The sequence below is a fragment of the Panicum virgatum genome, chromosome 2K, assembly GCF_016808335.1.
Source record: "Panicum virgatum strain AP13 chromosome 2K, P.virgatum_v5, whole genome shotgun sequence".
Taxonomy (NCBI): domain Eukaryota; kingdom Viridiplantae; phylum Streptophyta; class Magnoliopsida; order Poales; family Poaceae; genus Panicum; species Panicum virgatum.
In genome coordinates, this window is record NC_053137.1 from 1,950,715 (window position 1) to 1,967,031 (window position 16,317).

Here is a 16,317-nt window from a genome sequence, read left to right on the forward strand (position 1 = left end):
ATGGCACGGCGGCGGCGGTGTTCCGGACGGCGCAGGGCCGGGCGGCGGGAGTGCGGCGCACGCCCGCGGCCACGGAGGCAAGGTGGCTTCGGGGCGCGCGGCGGCGGCGTGCAGCCCCGCATAGGGGCTGCCCGCGATGTGCGTGCGGCGGCGGGACGCCAACCGCGGCGGTGCAGCTGCACCCCGGCAATGCGGCGCCGGAAAGAGAGGGGAAAGGGGTCGGAGAGGATGAGGAGGGCATGGGGAAGCTCACCATGAGCTCTATTCGGGTTGAGGTAGACCGGAGCGGCGTCGAGGCCGGTGGGCGGCGGCGCCTCTCGTACACGGCGGTCGAGGGGGCGTCGAGGCGTCTAGGGCACGCGTGGAGGTCGTGGTGGCGGGTCGAGGAGATGCCGCGGCGGCCGGAGCAGAGGGCGCGAGCGTCGTCGAGGCCGACGGCGGAGTGAGGCGGTGAGGTGGACGATCGGAGGCCGGCAGCAATCGCGAGAGGAGGGGGAATGGAGGAAGAAGGGCCGGGGTTTAAATACCCTAAGGCTTTGGCACCGGGTGATAATTTCAACCAGTACCTAAGAGCTCCTTAGGTACTGGTTGCAGTTCCACCTGGTGCCTTAGTGAAGCCTTAGGCACCGGTTGCAATTCCACCCGGTGCCTTATGTCCAACGGGCGGGAATGAAATTTCCCTTTGGCACCGGGTGGAGAAGCAAAACCGGTGCCTTAGGGTTTTTGAAATTTGCTTTTGTAGATTGCTGGCGGGATGAGATCTAAAATCCCTCGATAGCTCAATGGTAACTTTGTGTAATTTGTACGCCGCCGCCACGGTTCGAAACCGCGCCCAACCCTTTTTTTTTCGAATTGCCTGCCTTAGGTACCGGTTGATAATTCTAACCGGTACCTAAGGCTTTCTTTTCTTTTCCCATTTCTCGTTTTCTAATAAATCTGTTAATTCACTAATAAATCTTTTAATTGTCTAATAAATCTGTTAATTCCCTAATAATAATAAATCAAATAATTGCTACATAATAAATCATTTAGGTGCATAACTAATTTTGATTGGTGCTCTTGTTATCTTGGACTCTTGTATAAAATGTGTAACCATTAATTTCATATACTTGGTACATCATTTAATTACATAATAAATCAAATAATTGCATAATAAATCATTTAAATGCACAATAATTTTAATTGCTACATAATAATTCATTTAGGTGCATAACTAATTATTTTAATTGCATAATAAATCATAATAAGTCAAATAATTGTATAATAAATCATTTAAATGCACAATAATTTTAATTGCTACATAATAAATCATTTAGGTGAATAACTAATTATTTTAATTGCATAATAAATCATAATAAATCAAATAATTGTATAATAAATCATTTAAATGCACAATAATTTTAATTACTACATAATAAATCATTTAGGTGCATAACTAATTATTTTAATTGCATAATAAATCAAATAATTGCATAATAAATCATTTAAATGCACAATAATTCTAATTACTACATGATAAATCATTTAGGAAAATAACTAATCATTTTAATTGCAAAATAAATCATAATAAATCAAATAATTTCATAATAAATCATTTAATTGTCCAATAAATCAATTCGTTGCATAAGAAATCTAATAATGTTCAGAGAAAATATTACAAGACATAATCATTCAACTAAGGGAATATTAACGATGGTTCGCTTTACAATCGTCCCTTCATTATGATCATGACGTGCGTACGGAGCCTCCTCTTCGGCTAAAAGAATACTTGTGTCAACCTCCACTGCGAACGGAGTCATATCTTCAACCTTATTGTATTCTTCTTCATATGTGACATCGTCGACTCCCACAATTTTTCTTTTTCCTGCCAGAACAATATGGCGCTTTGGCTCATCTCTGGCACCTACAAAACTTGATTTATTCCTGGACTTGTCCTTTCTCGGTTTGCTAGACATGTCCTGCACATAGAAAACTTGAGTGACATCTTTAGCTAGGACGAATGGTTCGTCTCGATAGCCAAGCCCTTTTAGGTCTACCGTTGTCATTCCGTACTCGTCGATATCAACACCTTTTCCTGTGAGTTTAACCCATTGACAACGAAATAGAGGTATTTTCAACGGCCCATAGTCGAGTTCCCAGATCTCTTCAATGTAACCAAAATATGAGTTCATTTGGCCACTAGAGTCGGTGGCATCTATACGGACACCACTATTTTGATTGGTGCTCTTGTTATCTTGGGCTCTTGTATAAAATGTGTAACCATTAATTTCATATCCTTGGTACATCAAGATTGAATTTGCCGGACCCCTGGCCAGCCATGCTAGCTGCTCATGAATTTGATCGTTAGCCATGACTTCCTTCTGCAACCAGGTGGCGAATGTATCGTTATGATGTTTTGTAATCCATGTCTCAGACTTCAAAGGGTATATGCTTCGCACAATTTGCATATGCTCCTCCATGTATGGAGCCACCAAGGCTGATTGTTGCAGAACTGTGAGATGTGCTTTGCTCAACGTGGCATGATCTGTGGCATTTACTGATTTTCTTCCAAGTGTGCCCTTTCCAATCAGCCGCCCCTCATGACGTGATACTGGAATCCCAATTGGGCAGAGTTCTTCCACATAGTCAACACAAAACTCAATGACCTCCTCTGTGACGTAACCCTTCGCAATGCTTCCTTCTGGACGAGCCCGATTACGAACGTATTTCTTTAGGACTGCAAATTATCGTTCAAAAGGGAACATATTATGAAGGAAAACAGGACCGAGAATACCAATCTCTTTGACCAGGTGAACTAGAAGATGCGTCATAATATTGAAGAATGATGGAGGAAATATCATTTCAAGACTGACTAAACTTTGGACAACATCCTCTTGTAGCCTGCTTAAACTCGATGGATCGATTGACTTCTGAGAAATTGTGTTGAGAAAGGCGCATAGCTTTATGATTGTTGCTCGAACATTAGATGGTAGAATACCTCTAAGTGCAACTGGAATCAATTGCGTCATCAACACGTGACAGTCATGGGACTTTACGTGTGCGAATTTCTTCTCTTTCAAGTTCAGTAGCCTCTTTATATTCGAAGAGTAACCTGATGGGACCTTGATACTGTTCAAACAGTCAAACATACTTTGCTTCTCTTCCTTACTAAGAGTGTAGCACGCAGGACCTAGATAATGACGTCCTTTATCCCTTTTTTCTGGATGTAGGGCGGCCTGTTGTTTCATACGTTGAAGATCTTGCCGCGCTTCCAATGTATCCTTTGCCTTACCGTAGACACCAAGGAAACCTAGAAGGTTCACACACAGATTTTTTGTTAGGTGCATCACATCAATTGCGTGGCGGACGTCTAAGACTTCCCAATAAGGTAACTCCCAAAAAATACTCTTCTTCCACATAGGTGCACGTCCGTCATCACTCTGCACTGATTTGCTGCTAGGTCCTTTTCCGAATACTACTTTTATATCTTTGACCATTTCAAACACCATTTTCCCACAACGGTGCCTAGGCTTGGTACGATGATCTGCCTTTCCATCGTAGTGAGCATGCCTCCTCCTTAATGGGTGCTTGATCGGAAGAAATCGACGATGACCCATATACACGATCTTCCTACAGTGCTTGAGGTACATGCTGTCGGTTTCTTCTAAACAATGGGTGCATGCCCTATAACCCTTATTGGATTGTCCAGAGAGGTTACTTAGTGCTGGCCAATCGTTGGTGGTTACGAAAAGCAATGCACGAAGGTTAAAATGATCCTCTGCGTGCGCATCCCACATACGAACACCCTCCCCTTTCCACAACAATAAAAGATCCTCAATCAGTGGTTTCAGATACACATCTATATCGTTACCGGGTTGCTTCGGGCCGGGGATAAGCACCGGCATCATAATGAATTTCCGCTTCATACACAACCAGGGAGGAAGGTTGTATATACAGAGTGTCACAGGCCAGGTACTATGGCCACTGCTCTGCTCACCGAAAGGATTCATGCCATCCGTACTTAAGCCGAATCTTATATTCCTCGCATCATTTGCAAATGTTGGGATTGTTCTGTCCACTTTTCTCCACTGCGACCCATCAGCGGGGTGCCTCAACATATTGTCTTGCTTACGTTCTTATTTGTGCCATCGCATCAATTTAGCATTCGTTTTGTTCATGAACAAACATTTCAAACGTGGTATTAGAGGAAAATACCACATCACCTTGGCAGGCACCCTCTTCTTGACACGCATCCCCTCAACGTCACCTGGATCATCTCGATGGATCTTATACCGGCATACGTTGCATACAGGGCATGAATCCAAATTTTCATACTCACCTCGATATAGGATGCAGTCATTAGGACAAGCATGTATCTTCTGTGCCTCTAATCCTAAAGGACAAACAACTTTTTTTTGCCTCGTATGTTGTCTCCGGCAAGGTGTTACCCTCAGGGAGTAAGTTTTTTATAAGTTTCAGCAACTCCTCGAATCCCTTGTCAGACAAACCATTTGATGCCTTCCATTGCAATAATTCCAATGTGGTACCCAACTTCTTTTGGTCTTGTTTGCAATCAGGGTACAACAATGTTCTGTAGTCCTCCAACATACGCTTCAGATCTCTCGATTCCTTTTCTGTTTCGCAACCTTCCTCAGCTTCGTGCAGCATCTGACCAAGATCATCTTCTACAATGTATCCTTCAGTATCTTCTTCCGGCTCACCCATTGCAGTGTCATTGAAAAAGGAATTATAATTGGCTGCAAAGTCAGGAATCCTGTCCTCTTCTTCTACATTATTATCCAGCACAATTCCTCTTTCGCCATGCTTGGTCTAAACATAGTAGTTCGGCATGAAACCACTATTGAACAAGTGACTATGGATGGTTCTTGATGATGAGTAATCCTTCTCATTCTTACAGAATTTGCATGGACAACGAACGAAACCGCCATACTTGTGTTTCTCGGCCGCTTCTATGAATTCATGCACGCCATCCATGAACTCCTTTGAACGCCGGTCGGCCATGTACATCCATTGCCGACTCATCTGGGTCCACAATACATTTATATACATCATTGTATTGTACAAATAGTTCATTCATACTACCAATTTATAACAATACATTTATATAATTGATAATGCATATAATTATAATAAATAGATACTATTCACTTATCAAATAAATGGATAAAACATATAAATACAATAATTTGATAGTATTCAAATATCAAATAAATTGATAACGCATATAACTACAATAAGATGCTACAAATAAAAATAATTATCACATGTATAAACTAAATCAAGTAATAACTGTTTCTAAAAATTAATTGCTAAGTTATAAAGAAAAATAACTAACCTTTTTTTTCAAAAAAAGAGCAAAAATTCCCCTCCCCTCACCTCACTCAGCTGCCATGAACAGTGAGTTCACGGCAGCTTGAGGGGGGGGGAGGGGCTGGGGTATTTATAAGCTCGGGCCAAAGGCACCGGTTGGTTTCAATGACCCGGTGCTAAATTTTGTTCAATAGCACCGGGTCAAGGCACCAACCGGTGCCTTAGGCCCGAGCTCCTGGCAGCTGCCACGTTTCATCACCATAGGAACCGGTTATTACCATCAACTGGTGCCTATAGCGCCGCCTTCATTTGGTACCGGGTGGTGGTTCAAACCGGTGCCTATGCTGACGCATTGGAACCAGTTGGAACCACCACCCGGTGCCAATTGTCCTCCACTTGGTTGGTCCAAGGCCAAAGGTACCAGCTGCTGTTGCAGCCGGTACCGATGGGTACCATCGGTACCGGCTGCAACAGCAGCTGGTACCTTTGGCCTGGACCGATGACCCGTTTTCTAGTAGTGTTCTGTGATAAAATACGAGAAAAAATAGTTCTGCACATCGAGAGATCGTGCTGTTTTAAGTTAAAATTTTTCAATCCAACTACCATCTTCCCTATTGCAGTCTTCTCCATCTTTCTACCTATATCACCTCTGGCCTCTGCGTCCCGTTCGCACACCGCCGCAACCCAACACCTGCATCTGAAGCCTTTGCATCACAGCCCACCTCTACTCGAAGCCACAGTACAGGGCCTGCCTCCACCTGAAGCTGTCATGCCCTAGCTCAGCTCCACCTGGTGCCCAGGTCACCGACGCATGCCGCACCACAGCATGAATCGCAGCTGCACTTTGCACCACACCAAAATTTTGGAGCTGTCTTCCTCAGAACGAAAGGATCTCCTCTTGTCCGAATTGCCTCCCTCAGTTAACTGCAACAGATAAAACTCCACGTTGCCCAAATCACCTACATGCTGCAGATCTGTACTGGATTGAACTCCTCCCAACCCCGAATAGAGCAAGCAACAAGATAGCAAATTGTACGCAAAGCATGTCGGCACTCCACCAAACAAGCAAAATCGTTGCGCAGGGGGGACAGATTCAATTGGAAAAACAACACAGATCTGGTTTTGTTTGCTCAGTAACCAAGAAAAGAAGGAACTAATCCAAGACCAGATGGATCCTGCACTCCTGGTGCTAGGAGAGGGGAAGAGGGGCAATGACAAGAAGAGACGGATCGGAGCGGGCATGGCGCGGTTTCGAGACAAACCTTTGGAGTCGCATGGCGGCGGCGACCCTGGCATATCGCGGCGGCGTCTATTGGCAAAAACAGCCAGCACGGAGGAGGAGGCACTCAGTCGATTGTCACTCGAAATAAAACAGCAGGATGGGTTGACAGAAAAGGAAACAGGTTGGCATATCTTTAAATAGCCCAAAATTTCGGTGGTATATTTAAATAGCCCAAAATTTCGGTGGTATATTATATTAAGATACACCAAGGTTGATAAGGTATATTTGTAAAACTGCCATATCTCGAGGGTGACCCTGAAATGTCGCAGCGGAGGCAGATAAAGCCGGGCTTTGAGGAAACTCCCTAAACCCCGGCTTTTGCCATCGAGAAGATTTTTTTTTTCGTGGTGAGAACGGGGAGTCGAACTCAGGACCTACAGTTTGCACCTCTGCTGTGCTACCGCTGCGCCATGTCCTCAATTCCTTGAAATACTACGTTTTAGACAATATATGCAGATTGGTTACTAGACGTTGAGATGGATGCTTGAAATGACAAGCAACAAACTAGAACCTAGCAAACCTAGCTTTCAAGTCCTATCGTTCGGATTCCCCTGAAATGAAATAAGCTCTCGTGTTACCACTTGCCAGCAGACTCTTGGGGCAAGACATGGACTCCCCGAAACCTTTTCTAGTCCTAAATCACCTAAAAGAAAAGAAATCCGCGGCCGAGAGAAACCAGCCACAATCCCCTCACCCATTCCCCCTAGCTAAAACCCTAGCATTCCGCCTCGAATAATCTGCGAAGAACACGACGCGAATCCGCGACACAGCAGACCGGATTCCACTCAGATTCGACGGGATCGTCGAGGCGGCAGAATCCGACCAAAACCCAACGAGAATCGGGCGAGGACTCACCGAGTATGGGCGAGCTCATCATGGCGTCGCGCAGCAGCCGCCGCCTCGCTCGCGCGTGACGTTGCCCTCGCGGACGGCCGGCCGGGGTCAAAGGAGAGCGACCAGTCAACGCGTCAAAACTTTTCCCCTCGCGAGGCTCAGCGAGCTATAAAGCCATCCGGCCCAACTTATAAGATTTCGTACAATTAGTATTTTTTTAAAAAGATTCCATACAATTGAAGGGGATATCCCATTTGTTTACATAAAAAACATCAAGAGGTTGTTTACGACTCTTTTCAGACAGAGGCGGATGGTAGAGTTTTAAAATTTGATTTAAACTATCTAAAGATCGGGCACTAATTTTATATAGTTTTAAGCTAAAAGTATAAGAAAACTAATTTGAATTGTGAAAATAATACTAGGACCATAGCTCATTACCAACTCTAGCCATATGTAAGGGTGGGCCGGAAGCACTCTTATATATCTAAACTTCTAAAGAAAATCTTTTATTGGACCACCTTAACTAGAAATTTTAGATTCGTCACTGTTTTTAGATATTATGTATTCACCATCCTAAAGATTCGTTCGCCGCTAGCTTCACCCCTGATCGAACGTTAAATCTCTCACATACTCATAATTTTCATGATATCATTGATTGGAAAGTGACTGGCCCTCACAGAACATGTACACGGTTGCATACGTGCAGCAAACACATGTAAAAAATAACAACAGATTTAAATAATTTGCTAGGTATAACTAGGATTTCATTAATTTTTCATGCAAGTACATCCTCATTTGACATTCAGGCCCTTGCAACAAATAAGTTTGCAACAAAACCATGGAGGACCACCTTGCATTCCTCAAGCTCTAACCATGGAAGACACTGCGGCTGCAATGCCCGGCACCTCGAACTCGACAGGGTCTCTTATTGCATTGCGAGCTCGACACAAATTCCTAAATGGACACTAGAATTTTAACGCGCCCAGCACCAAGCCACCAATCCAATTCCAACCCAAACCCAAATCCTTCCTGCCTTCGTCAAACCGAACCAGACGCCCGCCGACGAGCGCCCCGACGGCGACAAGATGGCCGAGGAGGAGAGCTTGATCACCGCCGTCCAGCGCCTCGCCTTCTCCACCTCCACCTCCCAGCAGGTTCCGCCGCTAGACAGCGACGACCTCCTCACCGAGATCCTCCTCCGCCTCGCCCCGCGCCACTACGCGCTCCCGCGCGTCGCGCTCGTCTGCAGGCGCTGGCGCCGCCTCGTCGCCGAGCCGGCCTTCCTCCGCCGCTTCCGCGCCCGGATGCCCCCGCCCCCGCTGCTCGGCTTCCTCACCGAGAACCGCGGGGAGGGGGAGCTCGTCTTCACCCCGGCCCACCAACCGCCCGGCGAAGAACGCCGCACCGTGCGCCTCTCCCCGCCGCCGCGCCTCGCCGGGGAGCGCTGGAGCCTCCTCGGCTGCCGCCACGGCCTCGCGCTGTTCGCCAACCGGTCGCGGCGCGAGGCCGTCGTCTGGGACCCCGCCACCGGCCTCGAGCGCGCCGTGCCGTACCCGCGGGAGTTCGCGCGCGACCGCGGGGTCTACGGCCTCGTCTGCGACGGCGCGGTGGCGTGCGCCGGCGCCGCCGCCGGCGCCGTGCTCGGCCGAGACTGCCGCTTCAGCCTGGTCCTGGTGCGCGTCAACAGCGACTGCACGCGGGTGTCGGCGTGCCTCTACCAGTCGGAGGCCGGGACATGCGGAAGCATCACCTCCACGGCGATCACCAGCACGTTTCTTCAAAAAAAAAAGTGACCCCCAGCACCAGCGTCATGGCCGGCAACGCGTTCTACTGGCAGCTCTGGCCGACGGTACTCGAGTTCGACATGGATACCCAGAACCTAGCTGCAATTCAGAGCCCGGAACAAGCCTGTGCAACCGGCGACGACACTGCGAGCTTCGAAATCGCACGGACGCAAGACGGTGAGCTTGGCCTTGCGGTTTTGTCGGAGCTGCGCATCAGGTTGTGGGCGAGGAAGGTCGATTCTCGTGGTCATGGTGCTGCCGAATGGGTGCTGAAGAAAACCTTTAAATTGGAGCAGCTTCTTTCGCTGATGCCGCCGGAGGCGGTGAAGTGGTGGGAGGGCCGCCCTGCTAGCAATGAGATACTAGGGTCTGATGAGGATAATAACACTATGATTTTTGGAATGCCTTATATCGGTGACTTCATGATCGACCTTGAGTCAAATCAGTGTATCCGTCTTTTTGAAGAAAGAAGTTTGAGTACTTGTTTTCCATATACAAGTTTCTACAGTTTCAGGTAGTGAGCCAATTGTTTCTTTTTGTTTTGCTTTTTGGTATATAATTAAGCTGCTTGAGACCTAGTACAAAAATATGGCTGTGGTTACTTTTTGCCTGCCCAACAACATAAGCAGTAATATTGTATGCATGTAATTGATCATCAACTGATCTTTTGATTCTTATTATTCCTAACATTGAGTAACATGAACACTCAGTAAAATATATAATCTCTATGCTACTCTAGTCATGTATTGACCTACCTCTGCTGATCTTCCTGCTATAAAATTATAATGATTTGTGAGGCCATATGATCGATCTCAAATTATTCAACAAATTAAATATCACAATGTTTGTAAGAGCCTTTTCAAAATTACATTCAACTGATCAAAATGTAATCATAAATAGTGCTTAACTGAGAAGTGTAAAGATGATCTTGAACCTTCAGTGCTAGATTACTGCTTATGATTGCTCCAAGTAATTTTCCCTGTCGTACTTGGGAAAAGATTTGTTTTTTCCCTACTACTTATGCAGTAATATATATACTACTTGCAGTCTGATATCGCATATGTCCTCTAATTTATATTGAATTTCTTTTGCTTTATTGTAGGTAGGGGAAATGGTGGCGATGATGATAGAGCTGAAATGTTAACCAATACAATGTCATGCCCATCCTGTTAAATCCCATAGAGTGATCTCTAAGGTGCCGTTCAACAGTAATTAAGACCTGCAAAAATAACGAGAACATCATCTTGAGTGTTTCACTGTTGATTATTGCAGAGTTACTACTATCAGTTAGTTTAAATTCGTGTTGCTATGATCACTATGGTCAGTTTTTCACCATTCTTGTTGAATTCATCCTGGTGGTATAGCAAAAGCTGCATGTCAGGCTAAATGTGAAGCATTTTTCAGTTGCTGTTCTGTTATTAATTCCTGACAGAGATACTTGGCACTAAAATTGTGTTGAGCATATATATGTTTCTTTCTGTTCCTGAAAAATTTAATCCTGCATTCATTTTTGGTTTCCCATCGCCCAGAGGGTTGTTCAAATAGAAGTTCAGACTTCAGACTTTTTAGACATACATTTGGAAATATGATTGCAGGCACACAGTTCAGTTTCAGTACAAAACTTTCCTCACATATGAATAGATTGAGATCTTGCCCTTTCACTATTGTAACAAGATTTTGAAACTGATAGATGGTTCTCATTTTTGTGACATCTCCATATTATGAAATACCATTATTCCTCTTCAACTCTATCCTCGCTCTCTGCATCCTAGCTGTTGAGCAGGTAGCAATTGTAAACGGAGATATAAAAGCCTGCTGTCTTGGACGATTCATCATGCGTAATGACATGACCTACTACTTCATCTTAAGTTGTGCGGTCTGTCTAAATTCAGAGCCTTTTGTGTTTGAAATTGAAATACAGTGTAATGTCATCGAGCTAGCTAGAAGCCTAGAACCTCGAACGGGCTTGAATTTGGTTTTGATTCAACTTGCTGCCTGAAACTTCCTCTCACGTTTCACGGAACAAATCATCCAAATCATATATATACTACCAAAAATTTCGCTGAACCACATCTAGTCAGTTGAACAGAACCCCCAGAATTTCGCTCTCCTCGTCAATCTCTCTCGCCTCCCCTCACCCAAAAAAAAAACCTTGACTCGCCGTCGCCGCGGACGTCACGCTCCATGGCGAGGCCGCGCACGTCGCCGGAGCTCATCGGCGACGTCGTCGGAGAGATCCTCCTGCGCATCCTGCCGGACGAATCCGCGTACCTCGCCCGCGCCTCCAGGGTATGCAAGCTGTGGCGCCGCATCCTCTCCGACCCCGACTTCACCCGCCGCTACCACGCGTTCCACCGAACGCCGCCACTGCTCGGCTTCCTCAACGACTACTCCAGCCGATTCTTCCCCACCATGGCAGCCTGCCCGTTCCCCCAGTCGGCGTTCGATTGCACCCTCGACGACCGCCGCCGGTTATGGGCTGTCGACTGCCGCCACGGCCGCGTCCTCCTCCGACATAACGCCGCGAGGAACCTCGTCGTCTGGGATCCGATCACCGGTGGCCGAGAGGAGCTGCCGGAGCCCCGCGTTGCACTTGCACACACGTCGCTCCGCTACAGTGCGTTTATGGTGCTCTGCGCGGCGGCCGGCTGCGATCACCGGAACTGCCTGCAGGGTGGCCCTTTCCTCGTCGTCTTGGTGCGCAGCGACGGCAGCTCGGTGCACGGCTCCGTGTACTCGTCCAAGGCTCGTGCCTGGGGGACGCCGGTCTCTGTAAACATAGGCAACGGTGGCTACTACGACTTCTGTGACAGTGCCAAGCGTGGTGCCCTTGTTGGGGATAATTCCTACTTCACCCTGCGCAAGCGTGTCCTTGGAGCTCATAACGAGCACTATGCCAAAATTCTCAAGTAAGATTTGGGCAAGAATTTCTTATCTTTTATCGACGTGGACCCGGCACTAGATACGTGCGTCAGGGATGCTTTTGTGATGCCAATGGAGGATGGTTCTCTTGGATTCGCCGGCATTAGGGATTCAAGCCTCTACATGTGGCGGTGGACGGTGAAACGCTGGGGAGTTGTACGATGGGAATCAAGCAGGGTTATCGACCTTGAGAAATTGCTCCCTGGTAACATCTTCTGTAACAATGCTGAAGTGGTTGGTTTTGCTGAGGGTGTGGGTGTTGCGTTTGTGAGAATAGGCACTAGCCTCTTCATGATCAGTGTTTTAAATCTCCGGAGATACAGTTTAGCGGCACCCTCTCCGATTCGCTATAGCCGCTAATCTCCCGTTATATCGCCGCTAAGACAGAGTACGCGGACACCACCCAGGCCACCTCTTCATACTTGATCCTCAACTAGTCAACTCTGCTCCACATGTTATCTCTGTCCGCCTCGACTCCTGCCTGCAGCCCCGCACTCTCTCTCACTAGTCACTGCTGCAACGCAGCCTCTGCTCTGCATTGCAGACGGCACCGGGGAAGGTCTGGGCCAGCACTTGCAGCCCTTCGGTGGATGGCCGATAAGCGGCGCTAAATTACACCTTGTTTAGCGGATTTCGCCCGCTATATCGGGCTATTAGCGTCTTAGGTCACTTCGCGCTAAAAGTGAAATCTCTTAGTTGCAGCTCCGTCCAGCGGAGATCTCCGGCTATAGCGGCCGCTATAGCCGGAGATTTAGAACCTTGTTCATGATTGAGTTGAAGTCAGAGCAGGTGAGGAAAGTAAACAAGTTTCAACTCTTTAAAACAGTCCTGCCCTTCATGAGCTTCTATACTCCAGGTACGGTGACACCACATTTGTCCTTTGCTTTTTATGATGTGCAGATATTTGGTTCAATGGAAAGAAACGATACCTGCTGTGAAGAAAAAAACTGAATATATGACGGTGCAGTGCAGTATCATACTTGCTTGGGTCACTTTTCTAGTTGTAATTAATGGACAAATTTTGAATCTTGGAAGTATAGAATAGTTGATTTCTGTTAACTGCAACCTCAATTTATTTATTGAATATAATATTTTTGATATTTGTTCTTTTGCCAATCTGAATCTGACATTACAAAACACGACCTTAAATATTACACAGCAGACACTATATTTCATCAGAAAAGACTGGATTGAAACAATTTTTTTTTAACTTTTTATGCTTTGTACTTTTCAGGTTCTACTACTAGCAATTGGTTACCATTGCCAGCAGAGAAAATTAACCACTCCTGAGCTGACGGTAGTACCTGGCATATTATTTACAAATTCATCAAGTTGAATCTGCTGCTGTTGACATGTTGCAGGGCTGATGCTTTGGATGTCTCTTAGTATTGGGAACATATCTGGTGGAAATCACAACCTTCGTGAAAACCTGTGCAAACCACGGCAAAAAAAGTCATCTAGATTCACAAAAAAATCACTGCCGCCCGAATCGCTGTCGTCGAGGTCGCGAGGATGAGGCCAAGAGAGAGAGAGGGAGATAATGAGAGAGATGACGGAAAGAGGAGGAGGAGCCGGCGGCTTTGACTTGGGATAGGAATCCGGCTCGTGAGTGCAGGGCATGCCAGACGCCCATGGAGGAGAAGGTGAAGCTGTCAAAGGACATCACTGCCCCCTTGGTGGACGCCACGAGCTACCGGAGCATCGTCGGCGCACTGCGTTACCTCACGCACACGCGGCCGGACATTGGGTTCGCCGTGGGGTACGTGATCCGGTTCATGGCGGAGCCGCGGGAGGATCACCTCGCCGCGGTCAAGCATCTGCTCTGCTATGTGGCAGGGACGCGCGACTACGGGCTCGTCTACCCAAGGAGGAGCAGAGGAGAGCTGGAGCTGATCGGGTTCAGTGACAGCGACATGGCGGGCGATGTTGATGGACGAAGGAGCACGACTGGTGTGCTCTTCTTCCTTGGAGCATGCCCAATCTCCTGACAATCGATGAAACAGAAGGTCGTCGCGCTGAGTACTTGCGAGGTAGAGTACATTGCGGCGGCGACGGCATGTTGCCAGGGAGTTTGGCTGGGGCGGCTGCTGGCAGAGCTCACCGGAGAAGAAGCTCGGGCACCTGTCCTGATGGTGGACAACCAGTCCGCCATTGCTTTGGCAAAGAACCCCGTCCACCATGACCGAAGCAAGCACATCGACACCAAGTTTCACTTCATCCGTGACTGCGTCGATGGTGGACAGATCAAGCTCGAGCACGTCGAGACTGCTCGACAGCTTGGGGACATCCTCACCAAGCCACTTGGGCGCGTTCGACTCACAGAGTTGAGGATCAAGATTGGAGTTGAGGAAATCAAGCAAGAGCAGTGCAATTAGGGGAAGGATTGTTAGATAATTACCCTTGCTCTCGCTTGTCATCATGCTTGAACAGTAGTGGGAGCTCCTGCTCCTGTGCTTGCCATGCCTGGTTTTTTGACTTGGGCGGCAGATGGCTGTAGCATATAGTAGTGGCTGCAAGTTACTATATGGCAGCCATATCCTGTACATTGACTGGTTGTGTCTATAAAAAGGAGAGCAGCTGCAGCTCACAGGATTAAGCAGCTCCACTTCGTGTGCTCTTCCTGAGTCCTTCTTCTTCCTCCACCTGCAAGCAAGAGGGTGTTGTGTGTGTGAGGGAGTGCCAACACATCTCAATTCCATCTTTTGAAATAATAGAACATTAAGATTATTTTACCTAGATTGCTGAACTTATTCTAATTCTAGAGCACACTAAATCCAAACTGATTATTTTACCTAGATTGCTGAACTTATTCTAATTCTAGAGCACACTGAATCCAAACTCTTGAGCAAAATCAGATCACAGCATGTCAAATTATACAATTAATATTAGCTCAGAGTACAAATTACTGATTCTAATAAATAGAAACTGTAGAAAAACAAATATTATCAGGATATATTGCCTCCTTTGGTCAGGTCTTCTCGAACTATCTGCTTCCTTCTCTCATTGAGTCTTTTATCAACCAAGGAAATAGTCATTAGATTGCCAAAATGCGAAAGGTAGAGCAGAACACTATCAAGCTCATTAGTTCATAGAGTGGCATACATATGGGATTGCAAAGCAGGTAGCAGAACATGGCAGCGCTATTGCTGGCCTGCTGCGTGCGTGCTCGGAGGTGTCCTCAAACTAATTAGGTATATATTTAGATGTAATTATACCTGCATGACCTGGACCTGCAACTGGAGCAAATCAAATTAACAGCACATAGGCTTGCACAGGAGCAAATCAAATTTAAGCCGCCGGCTTACACGATCTGCTGCTATCCCAAAAACCTGCTGGCTGCTTGCTCCGTGAGCTGACCAACCAAATATTAACTAACTAGCAAGGTGGCCCGCGCTAATAGCACGGGTAGCTAGTTTTTTATATTTTTACTTGAGGAATGATATTGAATTTTCAATTTTTCTATGTCACGTTGGCATATTCTCATATACCTTTTAATGTCTAAATTTGGAGTTTGATTTTAATATTGAATCGTCTTGAATATCGGTGCATTTTTTTAGCATGTAAGTCCGATGGTTAATTGTAAGATGTGGTCACCTTGAATACATAATTTTTCTTTTACAAAGTTTTTATATGTACTTATTAAATATATTTATATAAATGTGGTAGTGATGTTGCAGAATGCTACAACTTTTAACTTGTTTGTTGGACTTTAATTTATGCCTTATAATATTTTGAATCTTTATTTAGCTTTTCTTTGAAATTTTTTATATATAGGGTATATTAATGTATAAATGTTTCTTTAAGAAATTTAGATGGATAACGTTTTTTATTTGGGCCAACCCTGATTTTTTTCCACTTTGATTTTTCTTTTATTTTTCTTGGTTCATCTCATCGCATAAATTAACCTACTTTAGAGTTGTGTCATATCGGCAATGGCTATTTCCAGGCGTGTTTTTGCTGGTGTCTCTAATATTTTTCTTGGACTTCTAATTTCTCCCGCTATTTCTGCTGATTTTTCCCTCTAACATTTTCTTTTGTCCATACATTTGAAATCGATTAGCATCTTCCGCATCGGATGCCCTTCATGGAGAAATTCACTGCGTAGCTCGAGTTCTCCCGGGGTTATCCTATCGGCTGCAGGCTCATGTTTTTTGTTGGCGTGTGATTGGAGCAGCTGCTCCGGCC

General features: G+C 46.1%; 1 protein-coding gene and 1 pseudogene across 1 annotated transcript; both read left to right on the forward strand.

Annotated features, from left to right (window-relative positions):
* Nucleotides 1-239: 239 nt before the first annotated feature.
* On the forward strand, nt 240-9,219 carry LOC120659389 (annotated as a pseudogene).
* A 2,175-nt stretch (nt 9,220-11,394) lies between these two features.
* Nucleotides 11,395-12,123, forward strand: LOC120659400. The gene has a single exon (XM_039937532.1). The coding sequence runs from the start codon at nt 11,395-11,397 to the stop codon at nt 12,121-12,123; it is 729 nt and encodes a 242-aa protein (XP_039793466.1).
* Nucleotides 12,124-16,317: the final 4,194 nt, after the last annotated feature.

Coding starts and splice junctions, on each gene's coding strand:
- LOC120659400 (XM_039937532.1), top strand. CDS start 11,395: ATGGCGAGGCCGCGCACGTCGCCGGAGCTCATCGGCGACGTCGTCGGA.